The 17,319-nt window shown below is 52.8% G+C and overlaps 1 protein-coding gene across 4 annotated transcripts in view; it reads right to left on the reverse strand.

Moving 5' to 3' along the window:
* LOC137416447 (cytochrome P450 1A1-like) overlaps positions 1 to 17,319 on the reverse strand; it is a 72,013-nt gene that overhangs the window by 12,190 nt on the left and 42,504 nt on the right. For 2 of the 4 annotated variants that reach the window (XM_078774815.1, XM_078774814.1), the window contains exons 2-4: positions 4,202 to 5,075; positions 3,964 to 4,090; positions 3,757 to 3,846 (exon numbers count right to left, since the gene is read on the reverse strand). In XM_078774815.1, coding sequence (XP_078630941.1) covers positions 3,757 to 3,846; positions 3,964 to 4,090; positions 4,202 to 5,053 — 1,069 coding nt within the window. In that variant the 5' untranslated portion in view covers positions 5,054 to 5,075. Of the gene's footprint in view, positions 1 to 3,756; positions 3,847 to 3,963; positions 4,091 to 4,201; positions 5,076 to 16,610; positions 16,984 to 17,319 lie in introns of those variants that run through there. The other 2 variants (XR_013622907.1, XM_078774816.1) reach the window with 2 other exon arrangements.

The following is a 17,319-nucleotide window of genomic DNA, read 5'->3' on the forward strand; positions in this document are numbered from 1 at the left end:
TGCCAAGCTCCACGCACCCATTGCTCGTGCACCGCGCCCACCGCGTAGTCCGAGGCATCGGTGGTGAGGGCGATCGGTGCATCGGGTGCCGGGTGCGCGAGCATGGTGGCGTTAGCCAAGGCGAGCTTCGCGCCCGTGAACGCCGTGTCCATCTGCTCGGTCCAGGTAACGTCGCCTTTGCCCGGCTTACCTCGGAGAGCTTCGTGCAGGGGGCGCAGGAGCTGGGCGATACGGGGCAGGAACCGATGGTAAAAGTTCACCATGCCCAGGAACTCCTGCAGCCCTCTGATCGTGCGGGGGTGCGGAAACCCCTTCACCGCCTCCACCTTGGCCGGCAGGGGGACGGCTCCGTGCCTGGTGACACGGTGCCCCAGAAAATCGATTATGGTGGCGCCGAACCGGCACTTTGCGGGGTTCACAATCAGGCCATGCTGGCCCAGGCGTTCGAAGAGCGTGCGGAGGTGGCGTAGGTGCTCTTCGCGGGACGCGCTGGCGACGAGGATATCGTCCAGGTAGACGTAGACAAAATCCAAGTCATGCAGGACGCTGTCCATCAGTCGCTGGAACGCCTGAGCCGCATTCTTCAGACCGAAGGGCATGCGCAGGAACTCGAAGAGTCCGAATGGCGTGATGACCGCCGTCTTCGGGACGTCCTCCGGCCTGACGGGGACCTGATGGTAGCCGCGTATGAGGTCCACCTTCGAGAAGAAGGACATGCCCGCCAAACGGGCGGAAAAGTCCTGAATGTGGGGGACGGGGTAGCGGTCGGGAGTCGTGGCGTCATTGAGACGGCGATAGTCCCCGCACGGTCGCCATCCCCCGCCGGGCTTCGGCACGATGTGCAGCGGCGATGCCCAAGCGCTCTCTGAGCGCTGAACGATGCCGAGTCGCTCCAGGGTAGCGAACGCCGCTTTTGCCACCACCAGCTTCGTCGGCTCGAGGCGGCGTGCCCGGGCGTAGACCGGTGGCCCGACGGTGGGGATGTGATGAGCCACCCCGTGCTTGACGGCCCCCGCCGAGAAGGTGGGCCGCGTGAGGGCCGGGAAGCCGGCGAGGAGGCGGGTGAATGCGTCCGCTGCCGGAAGCGTACAGACCAACGTGGCCGGAACCGAACCGTTCGGCAAGCCGCTTGGCAAGCCGCTCGTTGAGCTGGGCAACGCACAAGCGAGCGAGCTGAACGTCTCGGCCTGGACAAGACGTCTGCGCTTGACGTCGACCAGGAGCCCATTAGCGCACAGGAAGTCCACGCCAAGCAGTGCCATGGGCAAGTCGGCGGTGACGAACGTCCATCGGAAAACCTGCCCTCCGAACCGCAGAGAGAGGCAGCATTTTCCGTACGTACGGATGGGCGTCCCGTTCGCGGAAAGCAGCGCGGGGCCCCCACCCGCGGCGTGCTTGTCTGACGTGCCGGCGGGAATGACACTCACCTGCGCTCCCGTGTCGCACAGGTAACGGCGCCCGGAGAAGGTGTCCGTTATGAACAGCAGGCTGCTCGAACGGCCGGCGCTCATCGCCACTATTGAGCGCCGGCCCAGGCGTTTCCCGACCTGTTGAAGGAGCATGGTGGATGACACTGCCGAGTTTCGTGGCCGAACTTGGCGTGGAACCAGCACCAGGTGGTGGAGCTGGAGGAGCGCGGCTGGCTCCGCCAGGCCGGTGGAGTTGGCGGGTTTCCCGCGGTGGCGGTTTTCGCCGCGGCGGTGGGCGGGGCGTGGCGGCGGTCACGAGGTGCGTATCAGCATGCTGCGTATGCTGTATAAGCAGATGCTGTGGATCAGCAGCATCAGCAGCAGCATCAGCAGCATCAGCCACGAGGGCCGTGACGGCCACGCCGTCTCTCGCCCGCGTGTCCGAAGCGGCGAAGTACTTGTCCGCCTCGGCTGCCAATGCTCGGGGTTCCGTTAGCCCGGTCCCGGCCAACGCGAGGCGAACCTGCGCTGGAAGTTGGCGACAGAAAAGCGCCCGGAATAGAGAACCGGGGGCTTCGTCGCCCAACAGTGACAGCATATGGTCCATTCGGACCGACGGGCGTGTGTCACCGAGCTCGGGGAGATCCAGGAGGCGGTCGGCCCGTGCGTCGTCCGTGAGGCCGAACTTGGCTAGGAGTAGCCGCTTGAGTGCCTCGTACTTGTGGCCGTCCGGTGGGTGGCGAAGGACGGACACAACTCGAGCGGCCGTGCCGGGCCCGAGGGAGGCGACGACGTGGCAATAGCGCGTGTCATCGCCGGTGAGGCGCCGAAGCTGAAATTGGGCTTCGGCCTGGACGAACCAGACTTCGGCCTGAGCCTCCCAAAATTCGGGAAGTTTGATGAAGTTGGCCATGGCAATGGCGTCGCGTGTGGAAGGATCGCTCCGGCAGATCCAACGTCAAGGGGGTCACCAGTAAAGCGCGGCGTTACGAGCGCTGCTTGCGAGCAAGGAGGAAGCGGACAAGCGGTAACTTATAAGCGTCTTTATTTCAGGAGCTCACTGTAACACTGGCGCGCTCCGGGCTGCGCGCCCGGTGTATATCATGAGGCCACGCCTACCCCTCGGGCGTGGTCACCGCCCACTTGGTGCGCGGAATGATGTCACCACGCCAGTGGGCTTTTGTGTCCGCCACAATGTCACAAATGTTGTTAAAAGTTAATTTTTATATTAATGTTATTTCATTTGTGATTGGAGTTATGCTGTTTGGAATGAAAAAAGAGATATCGAGTTTAAGTGAATGACGAAATGCCGTGACGGTTTCTACTTTCTAAACATGAATTCGCGGATCGCCATATGCAGATTCGCCATTGACTGGGTATGGAACAAACGTACCCGTTTGTTTGCCAATAGGTACGTTTTTCATGGAAGTCCTTCACGAACTCCCTCACTCTCTTCAATCCCACTCTTCCCTCCAGGTCTTTAAAACAGCTGCTCATCACCATCTCTTATCTTCCCCCATCCAAAACCTTGATCTTTTCTACCCCCGTTAATTTCACCCCAGATCCACTTTTTTGAAATACCAACTTTTTTCCTGGAAGTCCTTGTAGTATCCGTGTGTTGTATACTTCTCACACCCCACCCCCTTCCTATGCCTCCTCCCCCCCATGCTCTCTCCCTCCCACAGATCTCTCGATGTCCCTGCCCTCAAATGTTGTTTGTGTGCTTCCCCTTCTCTCCCTATCTTGTCTACCGCTCCCCTTATTATATACTATGTGTGTCTGTTTTAATTTTTTATGTGATAAATGTTAGCTCTTTTACGACCCTCGATCCTGTATACAAAAAAAAACAAAAAAACTTGCTGTCCATGTCTGACATGCAACTGAAGGTGCTTCAGGAATGTGGAATTTATTGGTTTCATGCTTTAGAATTCATCGTTTCTGCATTGTCTGTTTGCTGCTGGCCTCCCACCCGTGTGTAGCACGGGTACATCACTCGTTTTATTTAAATTGAAATATACTTTAATACTGCAGAACACAAATCGCCTTTTTGGTACTTTCAAAACACTTCTGTTGAGCAGTACTTGGTCAAAATATTACGGCATTGTGCGTCATCACGACCAATCAAATTTGCCGCTGGTAGACTCAGCCCATGTCCTTGTTTCTCAAGACTGCGTGGTATAAGGTGTTCTATGAGCTCTCCAGTTATAGAAAGCAATCAACATGGCCAAGTTCATTGGGCAACAGGGCTGAAAATGTATCGAAGTAATTGGGTTCGTCTCAATATGCGTGATGTAAAGAAATTTTTGTTTACCGACATGTCAAAGGTACAGTACAGTATATAACTCACCGATCTCTTTCTGAATCTTCTCCTGAATTTCAGGAAATTTCACGAGGTAAAGGAGGCACCAGTTTAATGTAGTTGAAACTGTGTCAAAACCTGGTGTGGGCACATAGAGTGATGTAAATAATTAAATAATATTCCTCATGTCCACAAATAACTTTCATTGTTTGAAAAGATTGCTTTTGTAGCAAACACGACAGTGGGTGCACCTACCTGCACCAAACAGGTCTATTATTGTGGTGATGATTTGCTCTTTCGAGATTCGACGGTTGACGTTTTCATCGCATTCAGTTTCTTTGCTCAGAGCAATGAGAGAATCCGTCACGTTTGAGAGGTTGTTCTGCGGGAGTAGGGAACACAAAATAATTGTTTAATAAACATTAAATATTGAGCACGTACTGCTTAAATAATAGAAGGAATGGTAAAGGCAGACACGGACACTGAAACATACCTTCGTCAATCCATTTGGTTTGTAATGCTCCAGCACATTCCGCTCGAGGAACAAATTATACATGGTTATGTTCTCATTGAACCTTCTCATGACGAAGTTTGGCAGATACTGCAGAATCGGTATGAAGTCCGAGCGGTTCTCAGTGCTTGCCACCACCTTTGCGAAGTCGTCACAGACATGCATCGTGTTTATGAACTCCTTGTCATCATGCTCAAAACGCCGACCAAAGAGAATAGCAGAGATGACGTTGCCAATGGACCCCGTCAGATGTTGTTCTGGGTCAAACGCCCCGTGCTCTGCAGTCAGATCGACACACATCTGAACGAAGTATCGCGCCTCTGCCCACACATGTTGCTCGAGAGCACATGAGCATTCACTGATCTCAGCCTCTTCTGAGCACACGGTGCGCAGGGCATTTTGTGCAACACGCTTGTAAGCCTTCCACTCAGCATTATACGGCTTGTTGAAGATGAAGCTCTGACCTCGAGCTAGCAATTCCATTGACTTGAAGTAGGGACGTTCAGCGAAGTCTTCACCCTGGCTTACAAGAGCTTTCTTAATGGTGTCCAGGCCATTGAGGACGACGACAGGCCGTGAGCCGATTTTCAAGCTGAACACCTCTCCGTATTTGTTTACCATCTCAGAAAAGACGAGATGCGGTTTCTTTCCTAGCTGGAAAATGTTCCCCACAATGGGCCAAGGATAGGGTCCTGGTATGGAGTGAACCCCATTTTGTTGCTTACCCACAATGCGGTGTAGAGTCACGAGTGCTAGGAAAATGGTGCTGAAGATGAGCATGCTGCTCTGGAGTGATGGCCACCATACCTCACTGGTCCCCAAAGCACTGGCCATCTCTACAATGCACAAACGATATCTGGGGTTTAAGGGAGAGAAACATGCATCTTTAATTGAACCGACTTCTATCATGTTCATATGGCATGCAAAAACTTATAAAAGATCGTTTTCGAAGTCCATGGTATAAACTCTGTATGTATGTATTGTTGCGGATCTTGGGGATCGGCTCTCCCCTTATCAAGGGGGAGGTGGGGGTTAATCCCCTTGTCTTTTTAAGCTGGCCGTCCCGAGTCCTGGGAAGTTATAACGTTCCTTCCGTTCGGTAGTAAGTAGGGTTGCTGGTCGAGTCTTAGTCAAATTACCTAAGTACTACCATCGGCCGTAAAGCAAGGAGATAACTCCCGCCCAAACCACGGCGTTAATGGACACGCCGAGCGAAGCGAGCTGCGATTCGGGCCGTTAACAAAGACTAAACCCGATTTTAAGCGGTTTCCAATCGTGCCACGTTTACCCAATGGAAGAAAAGACGGATGCGATCGGATTAGGGAAAAGCAAGAAAGAACAAGGTAAATTTATTACAAACAAAAATAGGAAAGGAAAGAATGTACAAGAAAGGAAGAGGAAGAAGCAGGACACAGGGAAGTCTTAAAACAGTCTTAACTTACGAGCCCAGACAAACACACACACTCACACGGGGATTGTAGCTGGTAGGGTGGAAGGTCCAGGTAGATGGTCCAGGCTCCAGGTGAGGCTCTGGTTCCGCGGGTGAAAACTCGACAGGCAGCTCCACGTATCGTTCAACGCGAGCGGACCTTACATATATCGGGGGGACTGGGATGCTTCGTACGTAATAACTGTACATTCGCGCCAAACGCTCTCCCTCTCAAAGTTCTTTCAATGTGCGCGCCTCCAACAAGTCCATCAAAGAAGCAGTCCTCGGCACAGTCCGTTACAATCAGACGTCTCCGCGCAGTCCTCTCAAGTCCTTCACAATAGGCGCAGTCCTCTCCAGTCCTTCACAATAGGCGCAGTCCGTGAAAAGTCCGTCAAAGGGCTTTGCGCTCGCGCTTATATAACGCGTGCCAAGATCACTCTGCGCTCCGCCAAACCACGCCCGTCGGCGATATTCCCTCAGCCCTGGTTGGCTGGTGAGGGCTTACCGGCCACGCCTTTGACGGCTGGATGACAGGCCACACCTTCTTCTTGCCGGTCCGCCCCCTTTTTCCTCGGGCCGACCGCGTGGTTAATGGCGTCGTTTGAACGAGCTTCCTCAAGGCAGCGAACGCTGCTGGCAGGGCCGCGTAATGGCGTCGCTTGGAGAGGGAGGTCGCAAAATGGCCGGAATTGGGACCTACTCTTATTTAATTAACGCAATGCAGATTCAGATATTGGAAACACAGCCTTAACTAAACACATAATAATGAAATAACTGGAATTCCTATGGTGAACTACCTGTTGCTGTGGCCTATCTAAGGGTGCTACCTTCAACCTTTAATGTCATATTTACAAGTGATTATTTATTTACAAGTGTGGGTTCTCAAAACCGCAACAGTATGTATGTATGTTTGTGAGTATGTACAAAACAGGGAAGAATAGCCATTTGCAGTCCCTCAATAAGAAGTGCCAAATATTATATTATGGTACCTATCATTGCTTGTCCGGGTATTGCCATATACAGTGCATTCAGAAAGTATTCAGACCCCTTCACTTTTTTCACATTTTGTTATGTTGCAGCCTCATGCTGAAATCGTTTAAATTCATTTTTTCCCTCATCATTCTTCACTCAATACCCCATAATGACAATGAGAAAACAGGATTTTAGAAAGTTTTGCAAATTTATTAAAAAGTAAAAACTGAAATATCACATTGACATAGGTATTCATACCTTTTGCTATGACACTTTAAATTTAGCTCAGGTGCCTCCCATTTCTCTTGATCATCTTTAAGATGTTTCTACACCTTGATTGGCGTCCACCTGTGGTAAATTCAATTGATTGGACATGATTTCGAAAGGCACACACCTGTCTATATAAGGTCTCACAGCTGACAATGCATATCAGAGCAAAAACCAAGCAATGAGGTCGAAGGAACTGCCTGCAGAGCTCAGAGACAGGATTGTGTCGAGGCACAGATTTGGGGAAGCCTACAAAAAAAATTCTGCTGCATTGAAGGTTCCCAAGAGCACAGTGTCCTCCATAATTCTTAAATGGAAGAAGTTTGGAACAACCAGGACTCTTCCTCGAGCTGGCCGCCCGGCCAAACTGAGCAATCGGGGGAGAATTGCCTTGATAATAGAGGTGACCAAGAACCCGATGGTCACTCTGGCTGAGCTCCAGGGATCCTGTGTGGAGATGGGAGAAACTTCCAGAAGGACAACCATCACTGCAACACTCCTCCGATCTGGGCTTTATGGCAGAGTGGCAAGACGGAAGCCTCTCCTCAGTGAAAGACACATGAAAGCCCGCTTGGAGTTTGCAAAAAAGCACCTAAAGGACTCTCAGACTGTGAGAAACAAGATTCTGTGTTGGAACAAGATGCTCTGTTGGGAATAGAGCCTGTGATTGATGCTGTCAAGAGGAACAGGTTGAGATGGTTTGGTCATGTGTTGAGGAAGGATGAAAGTGACTGGTTGAGAAGAGTGATGGAAATGAATGTAGAAGGAAGAAGACGACGGGGTAGACCAAGAAAGACTTGGCTAAAGATGGTGGAAGAAGAAATGCGGGCAAGTGGGTTAACAAGGAGAGATGCAGAAAATATGGCAAAATGGAGAAGATTGTCATGGGGACCGCAAGGCTCTCCCCCGCTCTGGCAGGGAAAATGGCCTTAAAATGCATGTTGTTGTTGTTGTTGTTGTTGTTCTTCACATAGCTGGTCTCTATGGGCAGTTGGCAAGAAAGAAGCCATTACTGAAAAAGACGCATGTTAAAGCTCGTATGTTGCGAAAAAGCATCTTCATGATACTGCATGCATGTGAAACTTTTTGTGGTCAGATGAGCCAAAACCTGCTGAAAACCTTGATGATGAAATCCTTGTGTGGAGCTGGAACCTCCCCAGATGAGAGAGCAGGAGAATCCTTGATGAAAACCTGCTCGAGTCAGCCATGAAGCTAAAACTGGGTCGGAGATTCACATTTCAGCAGAAAAATGATTTCAAGCACAAAGCTAAAGTCACACTCGTGTGGCTGAATAATAAGAAAATAAATGTTCTTGAGTGGTCTAGTCAAAGTTCTGACATGAACCCAAATGAATATTTATGGTGAGACTTGAAGATTGCAGTCCATCGACGATTGCCATGAAATCTAGCAGTACTAGGGCAATTTTTACGGGAAGAATGTAGAAATGCTTCACCATCTCACTGTGTAAATCTGGTAGAGACCTAACCAAAAAAAACCCATAGCAGTCATTTTTTTCAAAAATTGCTTTCACCAAGTACGGACGCATGGGGCTGATTTATTTATTTATTTATTTATTTATTTATGTTGAAGGCTCCAGTCACAGACTATATCATCCTCATCAAAGCCAGGCATTAAATAAAAGCTGCATTGCTAGAAAAGTGAAGAAAGAGAGAATTGTCGAAGAGTTTTAGAGGAAGTAAAAAATCTCCTTTTTGAAAAGGGGAAAAAAACGTAAGTGTTTGGAAATTCGTGGGAAGGTAATGTTATGGATTCGTCACTTACGTTGTTGTGGTTTTCATCCACTGTAAACATTTTTGATTCCATGTACTATTATTGTTGTCGTTTAAGGGAAATAGATATTGCTATTTTCAAAAGATAAAAAAGTTAATGTTTTAAATGAAACCGGAACCGGACGACATAGAAGAGGAGGAGGAGAGAGAGAAGGCGGAGCGAGTCGTTGGACAAGAAGCCGAGTTGCTTCAAGGTCCTGAGCGAACGTTGTTGAACGAGAGTCGCTAGTGAACTTTGGGTTTCCCGGGAAAGGGATTCCTGCAACAGAGTTGTTATCGTTGTGACAGATCAACCTGTGTGTCAGGTTTTGGCGGTTGAGTCCGAGGAGAATCATCGTCGGGCCGTTACGCCTCGAGAACGGGCCGTCGGCCATTTTGACTCATGCGCATTGCGCATTGCGCAAGGTCTTTGCTTTGCTTCAGCCGTTTTCACCGCATTCAGATGTTTATCTGGTGTGTGTAATGTGGATTTTGAAGGTAAATCTGCGGTTCGCCGATTTGGAACCGTGAAGCGTCCATACCCGAGGGTGTGATTTCCCAGTCGCCTGGAGGGCGCCTTTGGATTTCCCAGTTACCTTGAGGGCGCCTTTGCGCAGCTTTGGCCACGTGACTGTGACTGTCATCCGAACAGGATTCTGGTCTCAATTAGACATCGTTCTGATCGATCGCTGGAGCGGATCGACTTTGGCTTGAAGCCGGGATCAACTTTGGTTTGAAACCGGAATCAACTTTGGTTTGAAGCCGGGAAAAAGACATTGGGAATGTTCTTGTTTCACTCACTTGGAGCACAGTGAGTTATATATTACGAAACTGATGGTACCATCAAAGGATATATAGATTTTACTTTTGATTACTATTATTGTTGTACTGTTATTCTTGTGTGATCTTAATACAATATTTGTTTGTTGGTAACAATTTTTTTATTTTTTTTTGTATACTGAATCGAGGCTCGTGAAAGAGCTAACATTTACTTCACAAACAAATCAACCAGACAAACAAAATATATAAAAGGAGGGAGCGGCAGACAAGATGGGGAGAGAAGGGGAAGCACACAAACACAACATTTGAGAGCAGGGAGATGTGTGGGAGGGAGAGGGCTTGGGGTGGGGGGGTGGGAGAAGTATAAAACACAAGGACACCAAGGACTTCCAGGACAGAAGTTGGTATTTCAAAAAAGTGGAATTGGGGTGAAATTAGCGGGGGTAGAAAAGATCAAGGTTTTGGATGGGGGAAGATAAGAGATGGTGATGAACAGCTGTTTTAAACACCTGGAGGGTGGAGTGGGATTGAAGAGAGTGAGGGAGTTTGTTCCAGAGGCGGGAGAAAAGAGGAATGAAGGAGTGAAGTTGAGCGGAGAGTCTTGCTTTTGGCAGTTTAACCATAAGAGGGTTGCAGGCAGATCTTGTGCGACCTATAGGAATATTTGCGGGACAGAGCCCAGAGAGAGCTGGGGGGGGGGGGGCGGTGGCTAGGGCAGAGAGGAGTCGGTAGAAGACGGAAAGACCACCAACCTGCCTGCGGTGAGTGAGTGAAAGGCCCTTGGAGTTAGCTTCATCGTGGGAGATTCCAATGATTTTGAACGCTTTGGTTTCAACAGCGTGAAGACGAGCTTGGTGTGAGGCAGGAGCACCAGCCCAGAGGGGAGAGCACTATTCCATTGAGCTGTGGATGAAAGCCTTGTATGTGGTGAGGAGCTCAGGTGTGCCAAGGAAGGACTTCGCACGATGGAGGATGCCCAGTCGGTGACTGGCTTTGGAGGCCAGATTTGAAATGTGGTTTTCCCAGGAAAGATCATGGCAGATAGTGAGACCCAAAAGCTTGAGTGACAGAACTTCTTGGAGAGGATTATTCAGAAAATGGATGGGAGGGTTGTCCAGTCGGTCTTTTCGGAGAGACATCATAAGAGTGTGAGATTTCTCAGGTTTGAAAGACATGTTCCACTTGTTTGCCCAGTCTGTGATTTTGTCCAGGTCTGCAGAGAGTGAGGAGGCTGCAGACTGCCGATCTGAGGGATGAAGAATGGAGCGATAGAGAGTAGAGGCATCAGCAAAGAGATAGAGAGGATTTTCAAGAGAGTCAGAGAGATCATTGATGAAGACCAGAAAAAGCACAGGGCCCAGAACACTGCCTTGGGGAACTCCAGCCTGAACAGGAGGAGGAGATGAGAGAAACCCATTCAGGGCTTCACCATTGTTTCAGGTTGATTCATTCAGATTCAGACACCATTGATTCAGATTGATTGATTGATTCAGGGCTTCACCTTCACCTTCACCATTGATTGATTGAATTGGTGTGGCTTCACCATTCATCTTTGACATACAGGATAACACATTTTTCTGCTGTGACTCCTCTCGGGGCTCGGAGGGACACCGTGACCGGGGGTTGGGGAGGAGCACGTAACAGTAAAGCAACAGAAATGGTTCGAGTGTAGCGGCTACCGCTGGGTTTTCACAATCGCCTTGCACCTATCAAGGACGCGGAGCGATCACCATGCCGGGCTCGTCCAGGACGCCCGGGCAGGCTCGCCCTCAACTTGCCAGGCCGCAGCCAGGACGCTGGGCCACGCCCCCTCTCGCCTTTCCTGGGCAAACGCTCCGGGATAATATGTATATACAGTATATTGCTGCCTGATAAACGGGCTTTTCAGAGTGCCTGAGTGTTTGGTTTGATTAAAGCAACTCGGATGAATTCCAGCTTTTTGTCGCGTCCATTCTTCCGATCGACGTGGGAGCCCCAGCTCCTTCATTGGTGACCTACCGACATGGACACGGCAGTCGCCCTTAAACTGCCTACCTTCTGCGAGGCTCACGCGGCGGTTTGGTTCGCACAGGCGGATTCCCTGTTCGCCCTGCGAGGCATCACGGCCGACGACACCCGCTTCCACCATGTGGTAGCAGCGCTCGGTTCGGCCAACGTGGCCCGCGCCCTGAGCCTCCTCGAGAGCCCGCCAGCCGCTGACAAATACGGCGCGATTAAGAAGCTTCTCCTCGACGCTTTCGCCCTCCCATCGGCGGAACGCGCACGGCGCCTGCTCGACCTGCCCGAGCTCGGCGACACGCGCCCTTCCGAGCGAATGGACTACATGCTTTCACTGCTCAGCGAGCACTCTCCGGCATTCCTGTTCCGGGAGCTGTTCCTCCGTCAGCTGCCTAACCCGGTACGCCTCGCCCTGGCAAGCACGACGATCACAGATCCCCGGGCCCTTGCCAGAGAAGCCGACAAGATCTCCGCCGCAGGTCAGCGCATCGCAGCGGCGACATGGGACCCACCGCCGTCCGACGCAACACCCATGGCGCCCGAGCACCCGGCACGGTCGACGACCGAACTGCCGACGCAATTGGCGGCCGCTACACCGAGCCGACCACCTCCAGCACGACGACCGGGGCCTCCACCTGACCAAGCGTGGTGTTACTATCATGCCAGGTTCGGACAGAAGGCCCGGACATGCCGACCCCCGTGCACCTTCGGCAGGCCGGGAAACGGCCGGGCCGGCGTTCATTACCAGCCATGAGCACCGGCCACACGGGCAACTTACTGTTCATCATGGATAAAGCGTCCGGACGGCGCTTCCTGTGCGGCACCGGCGCCCAACTGAGCGTCATACCCGCCTCTGACCAGGACAGGCAATCCGCGGTTTGCGGCCCCTCCTTGGTTGCGGCCAACGGATCGACCATCCGCACCTTCGGCCCGCGCAACGTCACCCTCTGCTTCGGTGGCCAACGCTTTGCTTGGATGTTTGTAACCGCAAACGTGCCCATGGCTCTGCTAGGCGCCGACTTCCTCTGCGCACACGGACTGCTGGTGGACGTCCAATGGCGTCGTTTAATCAACGCCGAAACCTTCAGCTCCCTGGTATGCACATTGAGCAGCTCCGCGCCGACCGAGCTGGCATGCGCCGTCCCGGCGGCGAACGAGTTTGCTCGCCTGCTCACGGAGTTCCTGGCCCTCACGCGGCCGACGTTTTCGGCCGTCGCAGTACGGCATGGGATCGAGCACCACATACCAACCACGGGCCCGCCGGTCTACGCCAGGGCCCGCCGCCTCGACCCAGCCAAGCTCGCCGTGGCGAAGGCCAAATTCGACGCGTTGGAGCACCTCAGCATCGTGCGGCGCTCCGATAGCGCGTGGGCCTCGCCACTGCACATCATGCCAAAGCCGGGGGGTGGATGGCGCCCGTGTGGTGACTACTGCCGTCTCAATGATGCTACCACCCCCGACAGGTACCCGATCCCGCATATCCAAGACTTCTCCGCCCGTCTGGCGGGACGGGTCATTTTTTCGAAAATTGATCTCATACGGGGATATCACCAGGTACCTGTCAGGGCGGCCGACGTCCCTAAAACGGCAGTCATCATGCCGTTCGGCTTATTCGAATTCTTGCGGATGCCGTTTGGTCTCAAGAACGCGGCTCAGGCGTTCCAGCGCTTGATGGACGGCGTGCTGCGTGACCTGCCGTTCCTTTTCGTTTACCTGGACGACATCCTCGTCGCCAGCACGTCCCGGGCCGAGCACCTCCTCCACCTCCGAACACTGTTCGGGCGCCTCAGTGAGCACGGCCTCATCGTCAACCCGGCCAAATGCCACTTCGGCACGACGGCCGTTGAAGTTTTGGGCCACCACATCACCAAGAACGGGGCCGTGCCGCTGCCAACCAAGGTCGAGGCCATCACCACGTTCCCGCGTCCCCGCACCATAAAGGCCCTGCAGGAATTCCTGGGAATGGTGAATTTTTATCACCGCTTCGTGCCCCGCGCTGCGCAACACATGCGGCCCCTCTACGAAGCCCTCCGGGGCAAGCCGGCCAAGCACGACATCGCCTGGTCCGCAGCAATGGATGCGGCCTTCCAAAGCTCAAAGCGGGCCCTCGCCGACGCAACACTGCTCGCTCACCCGGTGCTCAACGCTCCCATCGCTCTCACCACGGATGCCTCCGACTACGCGGTGGGCGCCGTACATGAGCAATGGGTGAACGGGGTTTGGCAGCCACTCGCTTTTTTCAGCCGGCAGCTCCGGCCGAACGAGCTCAAATACAGCACGTTTGACCGGGAGCTCCTCGGTCTACACCTGGCCGTCCGCCATTTCCGCCACCTCCTGGAGGGCCGACCTTTCACGGCGTTCGTCGACCACAAGCCGTTGGTTTACGCCATGGCCAAGGTCACGGAGCCGTGGTCGGCCCGCCAACAGCGCCACCTCTCCGCCGTGTCGGAGTTTACCACGGACATCCGGCACGTCGCCGGCAAAAACAACGCCGTGGCCGACTGTCTTTCCCGGGCCAGCGCGAACGCGGTCCACCTGGGCGTGGACTTTGCGCTTATGGCGGCGGACCAAACCACCGACACCACGGTGCAAGCCCTCCGGGCGGCGGACACGGGCCTCCGCCTGGCCGACATCCCCTTCGCGGACACTGTCCTGCTCTGCGACGTCTCCCAAGGCCAGCCTCGCCCCATCGTGCCCGTCACCTGGCAACGCCGCATCTTCGCCTCCCTCCACGGCCTTTCCCACCCGGGCCGGAAAGCTTCCCAGAAGCTGGTGTCGGCGCAATGCGTCTGGCACGGCCTTCGTCGGGACGTCCGCGATTGGACCAGCACCTGCACGGCCTGCCAACGGGCCAAGGTCCACCGACACACCCAGGCCCCGCTGGCACCTTTCACCGTGCCCGAACGACGTTTCGACCACGTCAACGTGGATCTGGTGGGCCCCCTCCCCCCGTCACGGGGGTTCACACACCTGCTCACCATGGTGGACAGGACCACCAGGTGGCCGAAGGCCGTTCCCCTCGTCTCCACCACCACCGCCGACGTGGCGCAGGCTTTCATCGCCACCTGGGTCCCCCGCTTCGGCGCACCGGCGGACATCTCGTCAGACCGCGGACCACAGTTCACCTCCGAGCTGTGGGGCGTGGTCGCCCGCAACCTGGGGGTCAAGCTCCACCGTACTACGGCCTACCACCCCCAAGCAAACGGGTTGTGCGAGCGATTCCACCGCTCCATGAAGGCCGCGCTCATGGCCGGCCTTCAAGACGGCGGTTGGGCCGACCGGCTGCCGTGGGTCCTTTTGGGCCTCCGCACGGCCCCCAAGGAGGACCTCCAGGCATCCACCGCCGAGCTTGTCTATGGCCAGGCGCTACGCGTCCCGGGCGAATTCGTGCCCGACTCTACCAGTCCCTGGTCCGCAGCTCACCAGCGCTCGGACCTCCAGGAGGCCGCCCGACGGTTTGCCCCCGTGCCAACATCCCACCACGGTGACCCCCAGTCCTACGTCCCCCCAGCACTTCGCACAGCGGAGTATGTTTTTGTGCGTCACGACGCACATCGGGGGCCACTCCGGCCGCCGTACGACGGGCCCTTCCGGGTGCTGCGACGGGATGACAAGTCGTTCGTCATCGACATCGGCGGCAGGTCGGACCGGATTGCGGTGGACCGCCTCAAGCCGGCGCACGTGGACGTCGACCACCCACCACGGGTGGCCCTTCCGCCGCGGCGAGGCCGCCCCCCGTCCACGGTGCCCCCCACTCGACCGCCCACCACCACACCGGACCCCCTCCCATGACCCGCCAGGGGTCGCTTCGGCCGAGTCATCAGGACCCCCCTCAAATTGACCCTGCCGGTGCAAGTCGATTCTGGGGGGACGTGTGTAGCGGCTACCGCTGGGTTTTCACAATCGCCTTGCACCTATCAAGGACGCGGAGCGATCACCATGCCGGGCTCGTCCAGGACGCCCGGGCAGGCTCGCCCTCAACTTGCCAGGCCGCAGCCAGGACGCTGGGCCACGCCCCCTCTCGCCTTTCCTGGGCAAACGCTCCGGGATAATATGTATATAATTATATTGCTGCCCGATAAACGGGCTTTTCAGAGTGCCTGAGTGTTTGGTTTGATTAAAGCAACTCGGATGAATTCCAGCTTTTTGTCGCGTCCATTCTTCCGATCGACGTGGGAGCCCCAGCTCCTTCAGAGATACTTTTAGCTCATGACCAGAAAGATATATTAGTGGAAGAAGATGAGAGGTTGTCACATTTATTTTGGATAAAGGAATGCTTTGCTTCACAAATAACAAGGTTGCAATCTTTTCTGACAGATATGAGAGCTGAATGCGAGTCGGAGGAAGAAGAGTTTTTCCATTTCCAAGATGCCGCATCCATTGGACAAATGGCCGCAGAGCAGGAATTATTGAACCAAGAGTTGGTAGGAGAGATAGACTTGAAAGAGAAGAGGATATAAGCATCCATTCCTGCACCAATAACTTCAGCTATATGTTCAGCAGAGACAGAGGCAGCACCCGAGGAGAGGCTTTGTAGGGAAAATAAGAAAATAAGTTTAGTAAACGAGTCCAGTCAGAGCTATTGAAATACCAATACTGGTGTTTAGTCAGAGCAGTCAGAGGAGAAGGAGTGGTGGTAAGTAAAGTAATGGTCACAACGTTGTGGTCAGAAAAACCAATTGGAGGTGAAAAACAAATCCAAAGCATTGGAAGAGTGGTCATGACGATCTGGGATATGGGAAGGGTTGGTGATAATTTGTTCCAAATCATTGACAATGGAAAATGTAAAAGCTTCAACTCCCCCAACATCCATGTGGGAAGATTTCCCACAATTTTTTGTAACCAGTTGAGTTTTAATTTGTACATGGTTTTTGCAGGTGTTCATGACATGTAACCTCCTTCAACTACAACAGTGTTTAGTTTGATCTCTTTAGTTATGAATAACAAAGTTCATTTGGAAGAAATCTTTCTCCATAATTTGTAATTCGCTCGATGTAAATTCGCAAAATCGTCACAATATTATATCAATCCATCAAGTCTCATATCGCATATAAAGGATGCCTGCGTTGCTTTACCTGTGTTGCTTTAATTACAAGATTGTGGTCAAGGAATTCAACCGAAAATCAGGAACATTCAATTGCATTGCCTCGAAGGTTCGTAATTATACTCTTACCAACAAAAACGAAGAGGGAAGCTCTCGCTTTGCCGAAATGGGAACTTCTTGATAATTCCGTTTTCCACTTTGCCAAGATGCACAATCGCTCGTGCAAATTGCGCTGCTCTGCGTGCTCGGTTTCCCCGCTCTTATAGCAGGCCCCCGGGCCCAGCAACCAGTTGAGCATTCCTCATGCTTCGCATGAATCTGGCTCACATTGGTGAACCCGTGACCCAAGTCACTCTGTAAACAGTGCGTGCCCCTGTGCCCCCACTCCATCGGGTCAAAGAGTGCTGCAGCACCCCCACTCCATCGCGTGGTCGCCATTTCACAACAGTTGCATTTTCCAATCGCTGGATAATGGGTTACATACGGTGGGGGCACTTGCGCTTTTTTTTTTTAGCTAAATGATTGTTTGATGTAAATCAAGGCTCTTTTACGAGTTGACTGTTATTAACACGATGTGTTCACTATTCGTTATGAGCGCACGTGACAGCGTTTTGTAATCACGTGTGTGTGTGTGTGTGTGTGTGTGTGTGTGTGTGTGTGTGTGTGTGTGTGTGTGTGTGTGTTTGTGTGTTATGCGGAAAATAAATTAATAATTTTGTCAAAAGGTCAAAGGTCAGCATCACCTAACATCATGAATTTTCATCCAATTGACCTGGAAATTTAATTTACCATTTGAGCTTGGTCAATTTCGTAAAATTTTCAACAAAGCTTTATTATG

The sequence above is a fragment of the Myxine glutinosa genome, chromosome 3 (assembly GCF_964187855.1).
Source record: "Myxine glutinosa chromosome 3, kmMyxGlut1.1, whole genome shotgun sequence".
Classification (NCBI taxonomy): domain Eukaryota; kingdom Metazoa; phylum Chordata; class Myxini; order Myxiniformes; family Myxinidae; genus Myxine; species Myxine glutinosa.